The 23612-nt window shown below is 41.1% G+C and overlaps 1 protein-coding gene across 1 annotated transcript; it reads right to left on the minus strand.

Moving 5' to 3' along the window:
- Positions 1 to 14275: 14275 nt before the first annotated feature.
- T265_08630 (hypothetical protein) lies at positions 14276 to 21767 on the minus strand (the record flags this gene model as incomplete). The annotated part of the gene is made up of 2 exons (XM_009174492.1): positions 14276 to 14743; positions 21746 to 21767. The coding sequence occupies 2 exons, from the start codon at positions 21765 to 21767 to the stop codon at positions 14529 to 14531; spliced, it is 237 nt and encodes a 78-aa protein (XP_009172756.1).
- Positions 21768 to 23612: the final 1845 nt, after the last annotated feature.

Below are 23612 nucleotides of genomic sequence, written 5' to 3' on the forward strand. Positions count from 1 at the left end.
ATCATCAACCAACGGTTGTGTCACGCGGTAGAACTCCTGGATTTCTTGCTTTAGGGCGTTGTTCGGTGGAAAAAGCCACTATCAGTTTGAATCGCATGCAATATGAGCCACATATGGACTAAAACTTGAAAAATTGTGAATATTGTTAAGTGCATCAAAGTCAGAATGAAACCCTCCGTAGGAATTAGTAGATGATAGGAACCGCCGGGATACAGATTTTCCCACATGCAAAATATGAGTGTTCACAGTGCATCGGATAAGAAACGAAAGTCTCATTCGCCTAGGGTTACATAAAACAAGTCTTTTTAGATGTGCTTCCAAACATCCTGGTCGCAATGAAGAACACGGTGGAAGCAACAAGCAAGTTTGAACTTGAGTGGTAGATAATTGCAGAGTTATTTTAACCTCGAACAGGCACTACTCACACTCTTCATCAGTAGCAGGCGGTTTTACACAAGTAGAATACCTTTCGCTTGGGTAATATAATTTGTTGAACTTCGCGCCTGCTTCAAGCACCAGTTGATTTCCTGTTCGATATGCTGGTTTATTCTAAATTCATGGGGCGTGATATCCGTAAATTGGATTTTTAACCGATTTCTCCTCTACCATCTAGGAGAGTGACTTGGCTTTCCATGTACTTATTATTCGTGAAAAGTTCAGAGAATCCAAGCAACAATTCCGTTTTTAATTCATCGCCTAATTGTGCGGTACATACCAGTCAGTCATTCAATAACTGAACAAGTATTTTTTAACTTACAAAGGAGCTGTATGGTGTTCTTTGTAGTACAACTTGGCTGATTTTGATGTTCCCCATCACTTAGAATCAAAAACCGTCGTATACTTAAAGTGTACTCATATAGATGGAAACTCCCAGAAAACGTCACTCCCAAAGTATATCATTACGGTTGCCCTTCTGCTCCAGAATAAATAGCTGATTGCAAAAAACAATCATATCTCTTGTGTAAATGTGAAATTCATTTTATTTACTCATTTTTCTCCTGAACTTAAATAATAACCAGAGGATCGCACGACATTTTCATGCATTTTACTGTGGTGTAGAGGTTATTTTACATTGCCGAAAAGTTTGTGCTGGCATTTCTGAAAAATCCCGACTCCCATCAGTGTGGATTGACTTTAAGTATTCTCCACTGGTTCTGGATCTGTCTTGGATAAAGCTTTATTTTACCACTGCAAGAACAAGTCTTCAATCGGTTTGCTGTGAAAAGGTTCATGCCGAATTTTCGGTTACCTGTTCACCTTGAATATTTTTCATTCAGCTATTTGTATTCAATCAGGCAACCAGAAGAAAGTTACAGTGGGCAAAATTTCAGGCGTTTACTCACGTACAAGCCAAAAAACATAAAACAGAAAAAACGCTCCGAAAATCTTGACCAAAAATAGGCAGTTTCGAGGGTAAGTGTTTTGTAAAAGGCTGAGATACGGACAAATTCTGTCCTTCAGTTCAGAATGACTTGCTCTCCAGCCGGTACTCTCCTGCTTTTAGGTAACCCCACTTTAGATGTTTCAACCAGGCAGAATCTGAGAAAACCTATTTCGCAGCCGAACGTTTACGCGACTGAATTCTCCCCTAATGAACAGAGTTCGCGTGCGTGCGCTTAACGCGCTTGGCTATGGACCCTTCTCAGCAAGTCTGTCATTTACTACGCTCCCTCTCTGTCCGGGTCCTCCTCGTTTCATGGCACCCACGATGCTCACCGCCACCTCGGTACGGCTACAGTGGTGTATGAGCGATGAACTTGAGGCTCCCGAGGCTCCGCATCCTGCATCTTGTTCTAAAGCATCTGAACGAGCCAAATATCTGTCTCACTCAAATCTACAGTTTGTTCTTCAGCTTAGCCGGCAACCGGATGGCGAGTAAGTTTGACCTCTCATTTGAACTCCTTGATAAAGGATGCAGAATATGGCAACCGCTTAGTTGGATGTACCCTCATTTTTGTTTGTCCTAATTCGTACTTCATTGGGTGGAATTCTTCTTTGCCAGGTACTTCGTCACTCCAAAGTCTCTCTGTAGTACTAGCCACATACCTTTCAATACCTGGTGTGTGGTTTGTCTGGTCTCTCTTCTTTCTCGTTCAGCTGTAGCACCCTTCCGGTGCCTAGCTGCCATGCCACCTGAAGGAGGCACGAGGGCTGGAATCCTGCTAGGTTGCCCAAGCCTGGACAGGGGGAGTCGAGCAGCAGAGGTCGGGTTCGAGCCACGGACCTTCCGGTCAGTAAATTCGTGCTTCAACCACTTGGTCCATCTCGCCCTCGTGGAACTTACACAACTGTCAGTATGACACTATCAGCAGTTGACATAGTATTAATAGAAGCCAGCAGAATGTAGCGCCCAAAAATGTAACCAACCCCTGTGATTCTGTAAAAATCTGCAAGTTTCTGTAAAGACGGTTGGTAGGTCAGTATATCAAATGCTTATGTACTGTAATGTTGCCCCAAAATCGAAGCAGTTTGATGTGTAACATCTTGAGTTACCGGAGCGGATGCGGACAACTTTATTAACTTTTACTTATTTATCGTATCTGTGAGGCCAAAAAACCATCTGAATTCTTTGTCACTGGCTGCGGCAAACGTTTTGTTCTACCAGTGTGACGTTTATCTTAATCAGGTTGAAGTAGCTCTACTTAGAAGAGAATTAAGTGTAGTGCCTTCTATATGCAAGAGAATTTCCACTGAATTTGCTCCGTTGCGTTTCGCTGCGCTTAATATGCAGTAACACGTGCAAATATAAAGATATATGTCTATGTGTGAACGGCTGGAGTTCAACTTAGAGTTGCCGGCCTGTAGTGGTCAAACTGCTGGATGCTTGCGGAAATTAGGGCGGTTAGAAAAATCCTGGAGGAGACGACTGTGGCACTGCAGTGCTTGGCCAAACTATGCATCCATTTGTGCTAAATCAGCGGGCAGTTTTGGTGATGCCAGCTAGAAGCCGTTAGTCGGCCAAAAGTAATGGTATAGCAAAGATCACCAGCATCTTCCAACAGTCTATTTAACACTCAGTATGCTGCGATAGTTCTCCATGCATAGTGCCCCACATCTGTTCCAAGAGGCCGTACATCAACCACTGTCAGCTGGTCAGTGGATTACCAAAAGGTATACTATTGACTACATGACCACTGGTGTTTTCATCCTTAGGACTCATGTGTTAGGGACGAACTTGCTTCAGTTTCAGTGGTTAGCATCCACCAGGTGAAATGGCCATAAGATCCGTTCTGTTGAGGCAAGATTGAACTAGGAAGCATGTGTTCCTTTGTGGTGCATCAGGTATTCTGCAGCAACATTACCTTCCGATACTTTATATATATATATATATATATATATATATATATATATATATATATATATATATATATATATATATATATATATATATATATATATATATATATATATATATATATATATATATATATATATATATATATATATATATATATATATATATATATATATATATATATATATATATATATATATATATATATATATATATATATATATATATATATATATATATATATATATATATATATATATATATATATATATATATATATATATATATATATATATATATATATATATATATTTATATATATATAAAGTATCGGAAGGTAATGTTGCTGCAGAATACCTGATGCACCACAAAGGAACACATGCTTCCTAGTTCAATCTTGCCTCAACAGAACGGATCTTATGGCCATTTCACCTGGTGGATGCTAACCACTGAAACTAAAGCAAGTTCGTCCCTAACACATGAGTCCTAAGGATGAAAACACCAGTGGTCATGTAGTCAATAGTATACCTTTTGGTAATCACTGACCAGTTTCACCTGGTGGATGCTAACCACTGAAACTGAAGCAAGTTCGTCCCTAACACATGAGTCCTAAGGATGAAAACACCAGTGGTCATGTAGTCAATAGTATACCTTTTGGTAATCCACTGACCAGCTGACAGTGGTTGATGTACGGCCTCTTGGAACAGATGTGGGGCACTATGCATGGAGAACTATCGCAGCATACTGAGTGTTAAATAGACTGTTGGAAGATGCTGGTGATCTTTGCTATACCATTACTTTTGGCCGACTAACGGCTTCTAGCTGGCATCACCAAAACTGCCCGCTGATTTAGCACAAATGGATGCATAGTTTGGCCAAGCACTGCAGTGCCACAGTCGTCTCCTCCAGGATTTTTCTAACCGCCCTAATTTCCGCAAGCATCCAGCAGTTTGACCACTACAGGCCGGCAACTCTAAGTTGAACTCCAGCCGTTCACACATAGACATATATCTTTATATTTGCACGTGTTACTGCATATTAAGCGCAGCGAAACGCAACGGAGCAAATTCAGTGGAAATTCTCTTGCATATAGAAGGCACTACACTTAATTCTCTTCTAAGTAGAGCTACTTCAACCTGATTAAGATAAACGTCACACTGGTAGAACAAAACGTTTGCCGCAGCCAGTGACAAAGAATTCAGATGGTTTTTTGGCCTCACAGATACGATAAATAAGTAAAAGTTAATAAAGTTGTCCGCATCCGCTCCGGTAACTCAAGATGTTACACATCAAACTGCTTCGATTTTGGGGCAACATTACAGTACATAAGCATTTGATATACTGACCTACCAACCGTCTTTACAGAAACTTGCAGATTTTTACAGAATCACAGGGGTTGGTTACATTTTTGGGCGCTACATTCTGCTGGCTTCTATTAATACTATGTCAACTGCTGATAGTGTCATACTGACAGTTGTGTAAGTTCCACGAGGGCGAGATGGACCAAGTGGTTGAAGCACGAATTTACTGACCGGAAGGTCCGTGGCTCGAACCCGACCTCTGCTGCTCGACTCCCCCTGTCCAGGCTTGGGCAACCTAGCATTGCCTCAGCCCTAGTGCCTTCTTCGCGTGGCGTGGCAGATAGACACCGAAAGGGTGCTACAGCTGAACGATTATATTATTATTTTTTTAAGTTCCACGGTATTGTAAAGGAAATGTGGGTAGAACTAGTGGACTGACTCATCCAAGGAAATCAAGGGCCGTTTTGGGTATGTGGTAGTTCTTGGCAAACACTGTATCCGAGGGGGTTGTCCTCAAACTGGAAGTTCTTCCAAAAATGCTGCTTGGACTCTCTGGCCAATAAAATAACTTGCCTCATGGGAATATTGTGCACCTAAAAAGCAACCTTTCCTTAAAAATGCGGTTTTAGGTGTGCATGCTTTTTTAAAAGCATATGTGTTTATTTGTATACATTTGCTATGTACACATCTCCCTCGAATAAAGACCCTTCGACCGAAAATATACCAAGTTTTACCTCCCCCAATAGCCCTGCTTTGGAAACAATCCAAATCTTTTCAAATAATAGGCAAATGCGTACGTGTCAGTTCCACAGCTGTGATAGCCATTTTTCAGAAATTAACGAATGCAAAGATTTTTTGGCACCCTAGTTGCTTTTCTGAGTCTGCATTCTGGTATGATGAACCGTCAAGTGCGCGTTAATGATAATGCCTGTTGTGCCGGTAATCTAAACTTTCTCTACAGCTGAGTTGTCTCACGGCTCACTTGTAACGCAGAAAGGTGAAATAAACCACGGAGCGTGAGCTGAAATGCACTTGGTACAGTTTCCCAGGCGGACGATACTACTGACTCAGTTATTCAATGACACGTCAATAATGGGTCCGGTAATCCGGCCAAACAGCTCCGGTCCTTAAACAGGCTTTGTGTAAGGCAATAGTAAGACCATTTACCGCGGTCACGCGACACGATTCAGTCAACTTAACGCTGATGGTGAATATCGCTGCAAATGTAACGTGATTCTTCGCATGCTTCCCCCTGAAGGTTTATTCAAATATCATGAGCGTCTCGGTTGAAACAATATGGATTGCGGTGTCAGACATAGAATGGGTGGCCGTGCATTTGAGCACCTCATGATAACACGTAAGTTTGATCCACTAAATGAAAGTCTAATGCAGGAGAACGATGCCATGCCTCTGTTCCGCCGCAACGTGGGCGCCTATATATATATATATATATATATATATATATATAATTGCAGACACACATATATTTAACATGGTCAAATAGCACGAATTGCTTGTGTTGATATTTATATAAAGAAAGCTGAAATGCCCACTCACTATTCATCAGATCAAGTGAACGGATCGTTTTATTCTCTTAAAGTATATGCCACCTGAATCGGCACACTCTGAAGTTGCGGCAACCTTGCTGGTAAGGTCACGTGAAAAAATGAAGGAAGTTTCGAACTCGAAACAGTTTTTCTACAGTCGGCCACTGTTTTGTGGTAAATTTGGAAAGTTAGTTGGTCAGATGAGAGCACACATCCAAGCAACCGACATAAGGATACTAACTGCTCACGCATGTATGAGGAGTTGTGTGACAGTGTATCCGAACACTTCAAAAAAGTCGGGCCATTTGAAACTAAATTAGACTCCTCGGTTTGTGGACTTGTATTACATGCGGCCGTGAAGACCACAACCTTTGACACCTGAAATGAGGCAAGTTTCTTCCAGCTTCAACATGCTAATTACACGCTTGCTGAAAAAAAGCCACGACCGATTTGCCGTTCTTGGTATTCAACGTGTAGGTTTGGTCCTCCAGGTTTGACAGCTATATAACCTGTTCGAGAAATTCCACAAAAAGCAGATTCATTTGGGATTTACGTTTGTCAGAGAAACATAACTTGTAATTAGGATGGTTTTTAGTCGCTATTCTTCGTGTGACCATATCTGTAAAATACTACCGGCTTAGCAGTTACTGAGTCGTTAGTTGGTATCTCACAGGATAAAACACGTCAGTACAACTTGAGCTACCAACATTCCCCCCAACAGTACATGATATAATAACGAAAGTTTTATATTTTGCTCAAACCTAAACGAAGAAACGCTCCAACTCTTCGATGGCAAGTAAGAGTTTGGTGCCACGTTCTATTATTTGGCTATCACCTTTTCGCCAAATGATGTTTTGCAAGAGATATTTTGTGATTTCGACCCACCTTATTTCGTTGAATGTACATCAGAATCAAAAACTTCAAAAGACATTACACTTGACGTCGAGGCCGATTAATCCTGACTATAAAATTACTCACTCTTAATAGCTAGATCACTAGGCATTTTGCATGAATTCCGCAGAATGAGCTGGGAATGGCGTAGAAAAAGTACATCTTATATCTTGCACAATATTACCTTAAGAAGAGGAAAAGATGCTGCATGTAGGAGCGCTTTTTAAAGGATTTTGCTCTTACGCTCTTCGTCACCTGTATAAAAAAATCGTCCATATGTATGTCAATATGTGTGTATCGGTCACAAAACTGGTACCAATCGATTCTTATCGATTTTACACACGTCTACTGTAATACACGAAGTGCTAATCATACTTGGTTGGTTATGATGAAGGAATTTTCTGTCACACCTTGAATATCGTGTTACATTTGTGCTGACTTTCTACTACTCTCTGCCACGCCTTCTTTCCGGAAAGCAAACTGCCACTGTCTGCTGCCAGTTGGCAAATATAACTGCTTGAATCGGTCCATTATCCACAGGTCTATCGTGGTTAATATTTTTGCAGTTGGTCTGTAAACAAAAACCTAAGTGATTTAGTATTCTGTAGTTGCGAGCGCGCTAAACCATTCCCCCCTGGTTGATTCTGGGTAGCTCGGACGTCAGTCTGCGTAAGCTGAGGGTTAATGAACTGCAGAAGGGTCCTAATAGTCTAACGTACTGGTTATCTTTAACGATTAACAGCACAATACAGCTGGCGCCTCTATCAGTCCCAACCAATACACAGGAGAGACTCGTGGAAACCAAGCTGGAATGCGATGGTACGCTTTTGAACGGAAAATGTTCCTCCACTTTTATTTCACTTTTTCCTGTACACCATTAGATATCTATCTGTTATTTTGTTTGAGAAAATAAACACAAATAAACAATAATTATTAATTCAAAGCCGAACTGCAACGGTTTGAGGATAGAAATTTCGGTGTGGAATAGGCAGTTTACGAAACCAATAACCACTTGTAGCTGTCACATTTTTCAAGGTTCCTAATGACTGAAAAATTTATGAAGAAACATTTAGTTTCTAGTACAGAAAAATGATGTGATCCGAGCAAAGCTTTATGTATTCTACACTTTCCTGGCGCTATTTCGTACAGCACACTTCTAAATAGTTCGTCCAGCAAGAATGACACCCGCTAGCAACGACGGGTTTCTTTCTTCCAAATCGAAGGAAGCGAAAAGTAAAGTGTTTTATTTGACTCCCCTGAGCCCTTTTAACTTCTGTGCGGTATGCAAAAGTCCAGTGATAATTCAGGTAGTTTATTTTTACAGAATTTACATGATGCACACCTTTTTATTATAGATTATAGCATTACAAATTGTAAGCAAAATATGCAAGAACAAAATAGGCAAGAACAATCTAAATGCTCATCGCCATAAGCGATCTCTTGGCACCTCAGTGAGATATTCGATTGCCCAAATCCTCTTTTTTGCAGCTCACTGTTTTTTAATCTCCGCACGCATCTTATAGCAACACGCGGGACCATAACAATCACAGAACTCCCCCCGTCATCCTACAGGGCACACTACTCAAGGGGTCACCAGAAAAGTTCATAGTCCACTACCGTTTCGTCCTCCTTCATACCCATGCTTTGCGCCTAATCGCCGAGAATCCGGCGCTCTTATTTTTTTTTTGAAGAATTACGAAGCGCTTTCACATAAGTTGATGTTAACGAAGAGTTCACATGAAGCACACTTAAACCTCACATTTACGATATTTTTTAGCTGAATGTGCTGTACAAGACCCAACTGACGTCGCATTTGATAGGATTGTGTAAAGATCGCAGTATGTGTAGACTACTCATAAGTAGTTTCCAAGAGAGCGCCAGTCGACACCCATGTAAAATTTGGAGTTCGAGTAGAAAATAAGGTGGATGGAAACCAGGAAAATATACCTACATGGCGAGATGCAGAAGGAAGGAAAGCGGTATTGGATTTTAAACGAGTTTTTATCTACCCGATAAATTGTCTCTTCTCAGGAAAATGTACATCGATATAGTAAACACCGTGGAAGCTGGAGCACGAACTAGCCTTTGTGTTGTGCACTAACTTGATTAAGATTAAAAAGGAGATATCACGTTAGGAACACAGTGCCATTCTTTTTTAGGGCCTGGCAAATGGTGTTTCTTTCAAGTTAGTACCTCTCCTAGTGAAGTTTGCATTTCGTCCGATTGTTAAAGTGATAAATACGATTCATCAATCGACGTCCAAAAAACAAGTAGGACATGATTAATCACATTGGAATCGCGTCTTGCGTCATTTGTTCTGCCCTCTCCTTTGAAATAACCTCACTCTCAGGTAATGAAGATGAGCAATTATTTGTGTAGAAACTGCAGGTTACCGGTATTTTGTGAAAGTATACCAGGTTCCGCTTTAGATTATATACGAGACTAAAATCATATGCTTTGTGGGTGATCGTGTATTATCCGAGGTCTATGAATCGCATGGCCGTATTCATCAGTCACATTGAAAAAGTCGAAAAAAACTGTCAAAATCTTTGATTCTCTACGGTTTTCCAAAATGCTCACATATCAGGCTGAGCGCCTGACAGCAATTATCGTATTTATTGGATCACAAAAGCGTTATATTTCACAATATGTGGACTGCTGGCTGTCAACAGAGCAGAATGTTTAAGAATAAAACTGATGGATCGTTTCGTTCTCGAGCAAATAATTTATCGCCTCGAATCACGAGGTCAATTTTATTCTGGGTGAAAAGTCGTGAAGTACTTTGCACTTACAAGTTTGGCATTCAATTAGGACATGAAATTTGGTGAAAGCTTAGGAAAAACTCCTAATCACTGTTCTCCAAGAATGGCTAACAAGCCAATGAATTTTGAAATTTTTTTAATAATTCTATAAGCAGTGTTCTGCTGAGAAAACTACCGCAATATCCCTTGCCAACATAAAATTAATGTCACTTTAAGCAGGACATTCATCTGAAGACTATCAGCCGATCGCTTTTGTTAACACCAAGGTGACCTGCGAATCAGATTATTAAGCCGGTTTCTTATGATTTTGTGTTCAAATAGATCATTGTGTTGATGGAGTCTCTGGAAGCATGCCTGTCTGCCGATTAATAAGAAGTGCGAGAATGGTCATGGAATATCGAAGAGTATTCAGAAAGCTTATGAGTAGGGTGTTCCGTTAGCCCTTTTCATTCTCAGTGACAACAATATCTGAACGATATCTAGGGTGATTCTGATCTGAAGCTTCCTGATAAGTGATTGTATTCTACATTGTGCGCTGAGTAACAAAATGTTAATCCGTTATTTTTCCATATATAGACTCCACTTTTTATTCAGGACCCCAAGATTGAGACCGATCTAGTGAAGTCAACTATGCTTCCGAACCTACGCAATATGCTGCACAAAATTCTGTAGGGCTACGAGCAGACATTGTGTTAAGAAACCATCAGGTGTAAAACTGACTGGCAGACAGAAAAACCAAATTTTTGTTGAATGAATTACATGATTTTGTTTTGCGTTCCACTAATTTTGCCGAAATATATGTACTTCGGCTTTCCAGTTTAGCTTGGTTTTGCCATCGTATGCTCGTAAGTATGCATAAATTTGTGCTCCGCCTCGCTATAGGTTCCTGGGCTTTCCCAGCCAGGTTTACCTCCTGTCTGGTAGCCGGTCAATCCCGTACATAAATACTACACTACAATAGATACACACCAAGTCCATTTTGGATGGAAAACCGTGGGCAATCCCAACCTAAAAGAATGGCTCCCTACACCAGGCCAGTTTCTGTTCAGGTAATACTTCAACTGCAGTCGTCTGCTAGTCGGACATCTAGACGGTTAGCAGAACGTCTTCGAAAGTGTTTCATACACATTGTGGCTCACTTGACGGAAACCGAACACCAATTTCATGTGCATCCTACCTTCAAAATCATCCATCAGTTTCCAGTGGATCGACCAAAGGCAATTAAATGACTTTTATTGGCTAGTGTCCGAAAGTAATGTAAGTACACGCTAGACTCGGTTTGCCGCCAAATGCAGTTCAAATGCCTTCGGAGAGCGTCAACATAGCTTTATCATCCGACGACCACTCATTACATATTGTGTTAATATTGCCTTTTCAGACTCACTTTATGTAAAATCTGATAGCCCACCCCACTCAAAATTCGACGGAAGGATACATTCTTTTGGGTTGTATAGTTCGCTGCAAAGAACGCTGACGAAATTAATAGTATTAATTGGATGGCATTATTAATTACTGTACGATTTGGGAAAATTCCTCGCCATTCAATCATATTACGACCATAAGGGGGTGGTGAAATCCACAAACAATTTAAATAGCATCATTTGTGGTCATATGTGCAGAATCTTTTCGAGAAGGTCCTTTTGGATCCACCACGTATGTGGTCTTCCTGAATGACTGAGGTGTGAAATTCGGAAGGAGTAAACCAATGAAGATCACGATTTCATCATGGCATCCACTAGGGACCAAACCTGAATTTAATGCCTGTGCCGTGGAATGAACACATACTCGGCGTTTGTGTCCCAAAACTAACAACGTGAAATCCCAGAGGGATGAAAAAGTGTGTTATCAGGCGAACGTTCGGGAACATTCTGGTGTATCAGCATCCTTTAATTCTATGGTAATCCGATGCAGTGAGGCGGGAAAAGTGAAGTGGTGCACTGAAAGCCAAAAGAACGCAGGCATGATATCAGTATTTCAGTGACGAAAGATCGCTTGATGCCGAGGCACATGGGATTGCCTTTAGGAAAACGTATGGATAATGACCCTTCTAACTGCTTCCTCACCGACCCGATTTCCTCATGTCCTCACTGACATCAAGGTCCAGCATCCGGTCGCGCGCAAACCGACCGATTTTATTTTCCACCTATATCCCCTACCGTTCTCAGCGTTTTTCACGAGTTCTTATTGTGGTTGATCGATTTCTTCGGGTGTTTGGTTGTTTCCAGAAATAGTTGTTTGAATCGGGCACTCACATTCACCAAATCTGAGCAAATATGAGCAAGGCTTAGTTGTTTTAGGATTTTATCAACTGCTGGAATTGTTTATGTTGGCTATATGTTTACAGTAAAAACTAGTAAACCTTTTCGATTTCAGGTTAAAATGCTCACTAAGGTTTATGAGTGATATGACTGTGGGAAAAAATATTCGGTGTTTGACTGCATTCCTGAGGTTACACATTGGTAACAGCCTATTTTTAAGGGATAAAATGCCAGGAATCTCAAAGATGACAAGTTAGTCCGAGATTCCTCTAGGTTTGTATGAATTTCATTGCAGGATCAATCGACTCTGTTCCTATCTCACGGGGTCGAACAGTACTATCGCCACTAACCTGATTAATACAATTAGGCCAAATGATTCGGCCGGGGAATTCACTGCAACACATTGCCAAATACTGTTCAAAAATGTTTGAACTATCTGAAACAATCGCTTTTCAGTTATGCAATCTCTCTTCTCGCTAGCAAGAGACATGTGAACATCTGACGTTGTCTTGGGACACAAATCCAGCTTCCCAATCACTGATAGGTAAGGTTGTCCTTTTTGCACTAATGTTACAGCGACACTTTATAACACCTTGATCGATTTATCTATTTTATCGTGCTCCATTCCAAGTTAGACGCGAATAAAACCGATCCTTTGCAACCGTTCATATTCTGTAATCAGGACGAGAACAGTTGATGTTACCTAATTTAAGAATGGATATAAACCACCTTTAGATTATCAGGATCAGATCGGATGTCCAGATAAGCTGAACTGGTGGAGAATAGGAACATCATGTCCCTGATCCACGTTCTTGACCCTAGAATAGCTGCGGTCAAGTCCTCTGCTCCAGCAAGCACGGTGAAATTATTAAGAATTGACTGTTAAATAACGGACAAACTGAATAATTAGGTGAGTCAGCAGACAAAACATCCAAAGCTTTATTCAAGTTTACTTTATTACAAACTGTTTAAATCATTGGAAGTAATCTATCATCCGAGTCAAATGACTAAACGAAGGTGTAATATCGACCACCTACGCCACCAGTCCCCAATAATGTTCCATGGTGTATGACCAAACAAGGAGGCAGCAATTGCTTCATTTGTGCGCATATTATTAACCGATTTGAATAATCGGTAAATTGCGAAGGCTGGTACACTTCCGGTTTGGAGCTCCTCTTGCTCGGGACCCACAAACAGCAGAGCCAAAGGATTGTGCGTTTTGTTGTTAGGTTGCGAACTAAGGAGGGAGGGAGACTAGTTTTCGTTCTAAACCTACGCTACCATTGGGATTAGTCATCTCACCATATACACGCCTACCCTTCTGATCTACTAGCCACTATATGTGGTTGGTTTCGGAAATTCACCTCATGAGACCATAAATTCGTCACTGTCCAGACCAGGCAGCCACGAAGTAGGAAGTCGGACTTCACCAGAAAAACGACCACTACCAATAAGACGAACCGAAATGGTGCAAACGATACTGGCCGTCAGTTTCCGGTAGGCCACGTGCTTGAAACCGAAAGTGGTCAAACTGTCGCTGTCCCTCTTGGAACTGCAAAGCTTGGGGCATAGCTATGCGGACACTTCCATGTCTACACTGAGAAATTCGATGCAACCAGGTTTACCTCATTTTGCTCGGTTTGGAAAAAAGTGATAAATTCACGCGCAGTAAACTGTTAGCTGTAAAAGTGCTACTGTACAAGAATTTTTTATCGATAAATCACAAATCTGTGGTATATGCTACCACAGTACTCTTTATCGGTTAGTGCCAGTTTAAATGTGGTCTAATGCGTTGCTTGCTTCTTGGCGGAAAAGAACACTGTACGTAAATTAAATAAAATATATCTTTCGAGTATTTGGCTAATTTGCCGTGGAAATTATTGCTAATCTAGTTTTAAAACAAAAGAATCAAAAGCTGTTGTTCACGAAGGGATGCAAGGCAGTTGTTAATAAATGTTGTTAATAAATTTTCGAGGAATGAACTGTTGAGGAATGTCGGTGCAGTAAGCCCCCCAACAGCGACTTCCCATAAGAGTGCTGAGGAGCAATCATTTCTGGGGTAGAAGATCTTGAAGATGCTCATGTAACCAAGAATTTTGTTACTCACAAGCTCGACATTCACCTAGTAAGTTTATGGAGGAAATTCTGAAAAAGCGGATGAATTATTAATTTTGACGTACCTGCTGATATTCAGTTTATGGCAGACACAACGGGAATCTGTCCGGGCTGTGCACAGACGGTGACTTCAGGGAACGTGCTCACTTTAGGGGGTCTTTACCACACTTACCGGGGTGCCTAGTTTGTTAGATTTCGTCAGTACGAGACCAGAAGAATACGGATGGTTTTGGAAGTGATGTGTTATTTTCTCGAACACACGAATGATTCCGATCAAAGGACGACTCATCTCAGCTCGGTATACTTGTATACTTCCGCAGAGGAAAAGATCACCCATGCAGTCAATAAAATAAAGTTGGCTAATTATCACGCATTATATGTCGACAAGTGTGGTTCATACAGACGCCAAGACAACATTCGCTGGATCGGTTACAATGTTCATGATCTCGTGCACAACGCACACACTGTCCTGCAGAGCCAAGACGTTTGCAAATCAAATGCCTTCCGCAACAGGGTTTAAATGTTCCACACTCCTCGTCCGGAGTTGCACAGAGATTCTTTGAGTCAACTAAATCTGGAATAAATTGAAAGGATAAAGACAATTAAGTTTTGTTGTTGTTTTTGGCGTCGGTAAAATCTGCCACAACGTCCGCAGCACCTTTGCTTTGCTGCAAATACGAGATGGTCCCTCTTTTCTCGTGCACTTTGATTAGTGGCGCAAACCAGTTGGCCTTAGACTCGAGTTAACATTAATTTTAATGTCGAATCTCAAATAAATCAATTCGCACAAGTTTCATCCCGATTAGGAACGGTCAAGTCGATGCACCAGGGGCCGTCTTTATAGTCGGTGTTGTTTTGAATGAAATGTTTTGTGAAGCAAGCCAACGGCATAATGACATTTTGAATGTACCAGGGGAAACAAAATATGATCGGTCTTGAAAAAAATATCCCCAGGTAAGCGACGACTACAATCATACTGCCTCTCACCTGAAACCTCTGTGTAATCTTAGCTGCAATTCGCTAACAAATCTGGTCAGTGGTTGCCAAATGGATTTTGGGCAGGTGTTCAGTCACTGTTTTTCCACATATTTCGGCAACACAATAGCCAATACATCTGACTTAAGATAATTTTTAGATACCTCAAATGATACTCAGCTAAAGCCACCGCAAATCAAAATGATCGCAAGTTCGTATACTGACCATTCGAAGAACATCCTAATTGACAGCACTTGTCTGAGTAGCACGGAAAGTTCAACCCCTTGCTTCTAAAGGGCAAAAATCCAACTGAAATAGGGATTCAAGGAATTCTGACATGATTTTTATGTTATGGCTACAAAATTTTTGATTCTGACAGAGACAATCAGTGAAATTGCATGTTAGGTGGAACATCTAGCCTAGCAGCTATCAGTACGGCAGTGAAACATCAGTGTGAAGACTGACGTTGCTGTTTTGATGATGATAACGATGGTGAGCAGCTATCGGTGGGATGGATTTTGCCTTTATGACTGAACTTACGCGTGCCCACATTCAATTCAAATAGACATCAATCAGATATGTCCCGTGATACGAACTACAGGGTATATTATCGATCATAAATTGGCCTAAAGGTACAGGGGCATATAAAGCTATATTTAAAAAAATCCAATCATAAAGGGAAACAAACAGTTATAGTGAGCGTCAGTTAGGTTGTGTTATAAACAAGAAAAAGAGTAGTATAGTGTGTCACACTGTCTTACCTTAAGATTTTTCCGTCGTAGCTCTCCACAGAATTCTCTCGAATACACTAAGGTTTAAGTCCATGGCGCTGATAGAATGTGTCAACCTATTCCCCTCATTGGACTCTGAGCAATTTTGTTTGGTACCACTTAAAGCCTTCTAATTGTTACTCACCTGGCCACTCTAAGTCCAAGATTTTAAAATCACGATATATGTTGCGTGACGGAGAATTATTCACCGTGCACGCTCTTAGGATAACAAACTGTGTAGTTGCGTGTAATCAACATCTCATCCTCATTTCATTGTGAACACGTGTGACGGTTATAGATTTCCGAATCATTTAATTGAGTGGGTAGATTTGTTCTGATCCTGACTGTCCACAAACAGTTCATCCATTGATGTACAAAACGTTCCCAATTCCAGGAACATTCGGGGAGAGGAATTTTACCCACCGACGTATGCTTTGGTTAAGACGTCAAGATATTTTGATAGCTATGCTATAGCCCTTGGAAGAATGCATTTTCCGATGTCATGCTACGAGTCGGTACTCAGATGGAACACTATTACTAGGTAAGGAGATGAAGGACAGGCTTAGCAGAATAAATATTTACACTGTGACTTTAAATAGATTTTTTACGTTGGATTGATGCAACCCCTACGTGGGAATTCCCAATTGACCACCTGGGTCTCAGAATCAACATTCCCCTATTATATCCTCTTGGTCGTTTTCAAGTCGACCATTCAACTAAAGCCGAAACCTGCCAGGTGGGCGTGTTAAGCTGAGCAAACAGACGCGCAGAACTTGAAGATTCATGAACCAGAGTGAGAAACTTTGAAAAGCAAATGTAGTTTCATTAGTAGGTACGTAGGACTACGCCAACGTTTACAAGGCCCTCTTTATTAAGCCATCTTAACCCAACTCTGTAAAAAGAGAAGAGCAACCATGTGGAAAAGATGAAGGTCTGGTTGTTGGTCCGATCATCGGGCTTGTCACCGGGGTTGTACTTCATACGTTTCACAACCGTTTGAAGTGACATCAGCCTGTGCTTATATAGTTTCTAGACAGTATCTGATGGATATAAAGCGGTTGGTCCCGAGATGTACTCCGCTTAATTTGATTGGTCACCTGGGAATCTGAGATGCCTTACGGTCTCACTTGCTTGTACCTGGTTGGTTCTCTGAACACATTCCATTCGACAGTTTTGCTCCCCTGTTGTGACTGGGCCGTTTCCTTCTTGCTTTGTGGTTGATTCAACAGCTTGCCAAGCTCGGAAAAAACACCAAAGCAACGCACCGGAGCTATCTATATTCCGAAATATTGCCGAGATGAAGATCTGTCTACAAAGTGCTAGAAGTTAGTGTAAACACGGATTCTCTCACTTTGTGCTATATACAAATATACTGGCATCAACATCAAGGGCACTAGGTATGTATCGCGAGGATAAACACGCTAGAATGTTCAGCGTGCCAATAAGAAAAACTTTTCAAAGTGGTCGGGTCGTTCGTGAGCAACTGTTTTGGTTTTATTCCGTCTTATTGTGCCCCAAGAATCTTGATTTGTTCGAACTTTGCCAGATTACCAAAACTGATACAAACCAGCAACTGCTACGCTACACTGGTTTATGACTAATATATATTCCTATATATATATATACATATATATATATAGCGTGGTTAGATTCGCCGAACCGCTCGGTAAGGAGAAATTAATACTGAGGAGAAACCCTTGCCTAGTTTCGTAGCTTCCAACATAGATAACATGGGACGGAAAACCTGAAAATGCTGAGTTTAGGTCACTCAGCTATGTAAAGAGCCAATAACCTGCGAGCATAAGCTGAAAACTTATTGCGGGCGCTCAGTAGAACCCCCATGGTTTACATCAGAGCAGAAGAGAGTACGTCAACGACCTGGCCAGTTGTAAAGACTTTTCATGTGATCGGTAACCACGGAGTTCCACTAGTTGTTTGTTCAGCAGCCTTATTCAGATCTCCAGTCCGTCCGCCCCAAATAATGTCTCTCAATCTGCTGTGAGGTAATTAGCCGTTATCAATGAAGTTGATCAAGGCTTTGTCTATTACTCATTGTAGGCCGGCAACTTGTATTCAGAAGTGTTTGGTAGCTATATTACGTTTACTCTGGTTTACACGAGCGACTGCCAGACCCATGTACTGTTTTGTTTCCATGCTGCTTTACATGTGTTGGGACAGAAAAAAGTGCATATAATGTTCCCATCTATAATGTATACATGTATATAATGTCTCCATCTCCCAATTTATATCCTCTTCTTGGTATTTAAATATATTGAAGCTGGACTAAGTAACAAATATCTTAAGGGGAGTAAACCTTGGATCATGGTTTTCACAGAGGTGATTTGCTAGCCTGTCTAAAATATATTCTCTAGGACTGAAGCAGTGATTCTGACCCTTATTTGCAGTATGAAACCGGCACTATAATGATCATTTAACAATCGATTTTGATGATTATCATATTGCGGGGAGGAGGCCTATACCTAACTAAATTTAGCTGGAGCCAGATCGAATATGACAGAGAAATTCAGTGTCACAGAATGAGTTGAACAGCGCCAGAGCCGAGTCTGAAATGCTAACAACTCCATAGCAGTTGCTGCAAAACCACGGTCAAGTTGATGGCGAGGTAGCGATGACTCAGGAAACGAGAGAATTCAATTTCGGGGACGCACAATACCAAACTGATAAAAGTCCTCCCGTGCGAAAATGGTCGAGCACTCTTGATGCGCAGTGAATAACTGGAACACTACACTGACGATTTGTCCACGGACGAAAAAAATGGGCCCATACAAAAAAATTCATTGCCCAAGGCATCGTTGAAAATGAAATGTCCATTGTGGAAATATAATTGCGAATTCTATTCTGATCCGGGCGTATGGTTGTATATTGATGACTTCATATCAACGCTAGGGTGTGTGTGCAAACTAACGACTGTGTAGTAGACGCAATAAGTGAGTTCTGGTTAGTACAACAGCTTAAACGTTGAATTTTTCGAGTTCACAAACATTTAATTCTTTTATTCCGGGAGAAAATTTCATTCGGTGTAAACCCTCACAAACGATGTCTTTTCACAAGGGCGCAACATGTGGATAGAACTGACAGACCCATGAGGAGCCTTTAAATTGCCTGTGACACAAGAGAATCACTAGTGAGTCACAGGGTTACTAATACGGCACCACTTTACCAGAAAGAGAGCTTGTGATCGCATTCCTCATTGTCAGTTACCTCGGGTGTAATTAAACGAAAACTCGCTTTCTTATACTGTATAGTATACCCAACCGGGTGGTTGAGAGTTCGAATACTCCTGGACATTCGTCAGATGTGCACTGCTCCCAATTGTCTTTGAAAGTGAAACCACTAAACGGTGCCTGCTGGTTCTTCATTATAGACTGATTTCGTTTCCATTGTGGCTTTTTAAATCTCTTCGTATTATCAACGGGCTACTGTGTGGGAGAAATCCAGTTTTCTAAGGTTTATTTTAACACTCACACGCAACTACCCCTGTTATCGGAAGATCACGTTGGTTTTCAGCAAAGGCCTCATAGCAGGTGGAGATTTCCCTCAGAAATGGATGATAAAAAATTTGATTGCTTGACTAGCTCCTGCACGTAACCATACAAGTTAGTCTGACTTTAGAAAATCACGCTTAGCTATTAGCAAACGCCCCATCAGCACAAGAAACATCAAAGAAGTAACGCTGATAGAAACATCGACCGGACCACTTGGCCTCTTCATAATTCAAAAATGATCACACCCTGAAGTGGCTAGGTAACAGTTTTACGTTGCCATAAAAGAATGGGCATAAACCACCGACTCCATGGAGTGATTTCTTCTGGATCAGTTTTTTCACTAACTGAACTGATCCGGGCAGGACACGAAAAATTCCGGCTTGTGCTGAAAAGCTTTCATTTGACGAGACTAACCACCTACACTGAGCTTTCATGAGAAACTACTTCCCAGACTATCTTTCTCATAGAACCTACATTACCGCCGACCAGCTATTCGTTAATCATACCTCGCTCATGTATCAGATAAGTTGTCAACAGTGGTATTATCGTGCAAAATATTTCGACACAGCGTATGAGTGGTTATAGCTCCAAACAAATCACGGTCTTGTAACAAAAGATTGAAAATCTATAGCGCTAACAGATTTATTTGTTGGACGAAGAAAGGCAAACGTGAATATCTACGCTTCGTACCAAGCCTTCCAAACTCCTCCGAATCAACATAAAAAGCATTACTCTATAATGTTCAACAAAGCCACACTAAAATGGTTTAGTGTAAGAAAGAATATCATCACGGAACGAGAAGGAACGTTTGTTTCCAAGTTTGCGAAGCTTATTCATCAATATTTGATAGACATGAGGTGAATAACACAGCTACCGGTTCAAGGACTACTGGTCACGTGGTATACGATGTGAAAGATGGTCTATCTTGGAAAGACTCTATTATCATTCATGACATTGACACTTGTTAGATCCCACTACGATCTCATATTTTCGACAAAGACCATAGTAGGAATCCCACTTCCCCATCACACATTTGTTGGATGGTACCATACCGTGAGCAGATGGCAGTTACATCCTTCCCAGTGTGCGTAACAGTAATATTGCCATTTGCTTCACTGTTGATCCTTGGATGTACGGAACACTGGCGGGAACACTTACTACACCCGCCGCACATACATCAGCTGAAGAGCGCAATACGGACTAGACATTTTTCCAACGGAATTTAAAGTATACCAAGTGTGGGAGAATGCTACATAACTTGAGGATGAACCGGCCACCTGCTTCGTCGACTTTCCACGAAGCAACCTCTCTGTAATCACATACATGTGCTTAAAGCTTGTACGGTTCGCCCAGGCGGACGTCTCATCTCTAATGTTCTTATCTATTTTATGTTAGCCATGCACAAAAATCCGATATTTGACGTACTGAAGCGAAGTTCAGTCTCGGATAACCAGTTCAGTTGTACCTTGATACAATGTCATGTTACCACCAGTCACGTGTTTTGCTACATCTTAAGGTGTAAACCGATGTGTTCGTTTTGCAGGTCACATTGGCACAAACTATAAACAGCAGAATCACCGTTCCCTCATACCACTGACTCTCACCTGGTACAAAGTGGCAAAACGTTTCTCTGTATCAAATCGGCTGTTAGTGTAAGGTCTTCTAATCGGGTTTACGTACGAAGTCATCGATACTAGCTCACTAAAGTCTTGCTGAACGCCCCATGATATTCACGATACCTACATAACTTGACTGCATATCATCAGCCTCTTGCACGTGCACGATAAAATCACAACTGTTATGAAGGATATGTTGGCACGTAGTGCCCCAAAATGATTTACAAATACAACAATAACTAAACCATGTAAGACAGTATTGGGTTTGGACAGTAGCGCTTGTGATTGCCTCTCTCAGAATGGCAAAAGCATAACCTCTGCACCGAGCACAATTTCAAACAACCGATAAAATCAATGAAAAGCAACTCACAGATAGTCACGAACAGGACGCATAATACGGTTAGCACGAAAGTTTCTGACACAGAGCTGAAACGCAGCTTGCCCATCCAGTCGATTCACATGTGATCGTTCGTCCATTCGTGATTCTGTTTAAATCATGTGTTACGATCACTGCTGTAATCGGATTGGTTGGGAAATAGCGCCTCATATCAGGCGCGAGAGGTGCGAATCACTGTTAGCCAAAATGCTTGGATTTTGGTCAAACTGATCGGTAAACGAACTAGTTATGCACCCAGTAGACGCGAGTTCATACACCTGTCTCTTCATGATGGTGTGTGATAATATCTGGTTGAACCGGATACAAACCTACCTTGACCGTCTGTCCAACACATACGTGCGTAACAACTGGTAGTTAAAAAGGTGTGCAGATAAACTATGTCGTCAAAATCCATTGATTTTCAATTTTCCACCTGAATCAACAGCGCGTCGAATGTTTGTCAAAAGTGTGGTTGCCTTCTACGTGTGCCCATTAGGTTTACTAACCGGTAACATAGACATTTTCGTGGGCGCTTATATCAACAACCAAAGAAGTGAAGTGCAGTTCATCTTGGTGGCGTGGAAGCAAAGTAACAGTTATTCAGGATGCAATGCTGTGTCACGTAGATCGTGTCTACGTCTTTGCAGACTTTCTTAGCATTCCTTACTTGTCCCATGTTGAGAGAGGTTTGACGTAATTGTAGGTGGCATTGTCTTACTAACCATGAGCACAGACGGCTTTGGTGCGGTAGTGGCGAAATTACAACCTATTTTTAACCACAGTGGTCCCCGCATGTGTTAGGCTTGCTGAAAAAAAATGCACACAGGACCAACAGACGAATACTGTCTGTCTTGTGGACATACACGATTTCCTGATGTGGACAAAGACTTAGACTGCCTTGACATCAGATACCTGGAATCAGTATTTGTTGCATTCTCTTGAGAGAGCACTTTTCAACAAGTAGTATTATTCGACTTATTTTTAGCTGTTAAAGATAGTCCTGACAATTACTGCAGCCTTCTTTGTTTCCAAAGTTAATGAGGGCGACAAAAACAATAGAAGAGTCTGAAAAACATTCCTAGTATCACATGACTGTCTGGTTTGCTGTGGTCTACCCATCCAAGGGTACCATGACCTGGATGACACATATACGTATATTATATATATATATATATATGTATAATCACTATCCAACCCAAAGTAACCAGTTTTTTACCTTAAGCGCAGCTTTTCTCTTGATATTTCCAATTGTACCCATTAATATCCGTATACATCCAGTGATAGTGATATCCCCAAGAAGCGAGAAACTGGCAGAGATGAAAAACACCATACTTAACTTGCCCACCCTCGAAGTTATTTGAAAAGCATTAAAAGAAGCACAAACAGCATAAAGAATAACCTAAAAGGACAAAATGAATTTTCAGCATAGTTTTTATGGATACTTTGAGGTCACGGCTATTCAAATGAATCAGTGTCGAAAATAAACCGACAAGAACTTTCCAAAAATACTGCCACAGTCCTAACCATACCCTGACGATAGTTTGATTCTGCTGTCATACAAAGAATAAAGTTCTGGCTCATTTGGTCAATATCTTGCTTTAAATGGTACAGAGTGCTAGGAATGACTACAACGAGCCCAGGCATTAGGTTTGACCTTGAGGAACAAAGTCATATGGGAGTGTGTTTAAGTTTGTTCCAGGCGTGAAACCAGTCAGGATGAAATGAAACTTTGACTTTCTTCAGGAATTTGAGATAAGTCGAAGTGGAAATATTTAGAATTGCTAAGATGTGCCATGAATATGAAGTTGAGTGGCATAGGGGATAATTTTATTGTAGACTGACAAACATCGGTCAGTTGGTTATCCATGCTAACAACACTGGAAACAACAAAACGAATCACAGAAAGCTACATGCATCCAATCCAGTGCTTATTATTTTGTTGACAAAACACTCTGATAACCCAGTGTTTTTCTGAGCGCTCTGGGGTAGTTCATTACTTACACCCTCCTTCGCCAAAAGTATACAAGGAAAGATACCAATCACAAAAAGGGGACAAAACTTGCGCATCTCATGCGACCTGAGAACCTTATCAGCTTTGTTTGACAGCTTATGACTTACGTTCGTTGTTGCGTTGAGTTATTCACGCCGCAAGGCTCAAAATATGAGACTACCGTAAAAGCGACAATTTAGGGCAAATGTA

This window comes from Opisthorchis viverrini, assembly GCF_000715545.1.
Source record: "Opisthorchis viverrini unplaced genomic scaffold opera_v5_230, whole genome shotgun sequence".
Lineage (NCBI taxonomy): Eukaryota > Metazoa > Platyhelminthes > Trematoda > Opisthorchiida > Opisthorchiidae > Opisthorchis > Opisthorchis viverrini.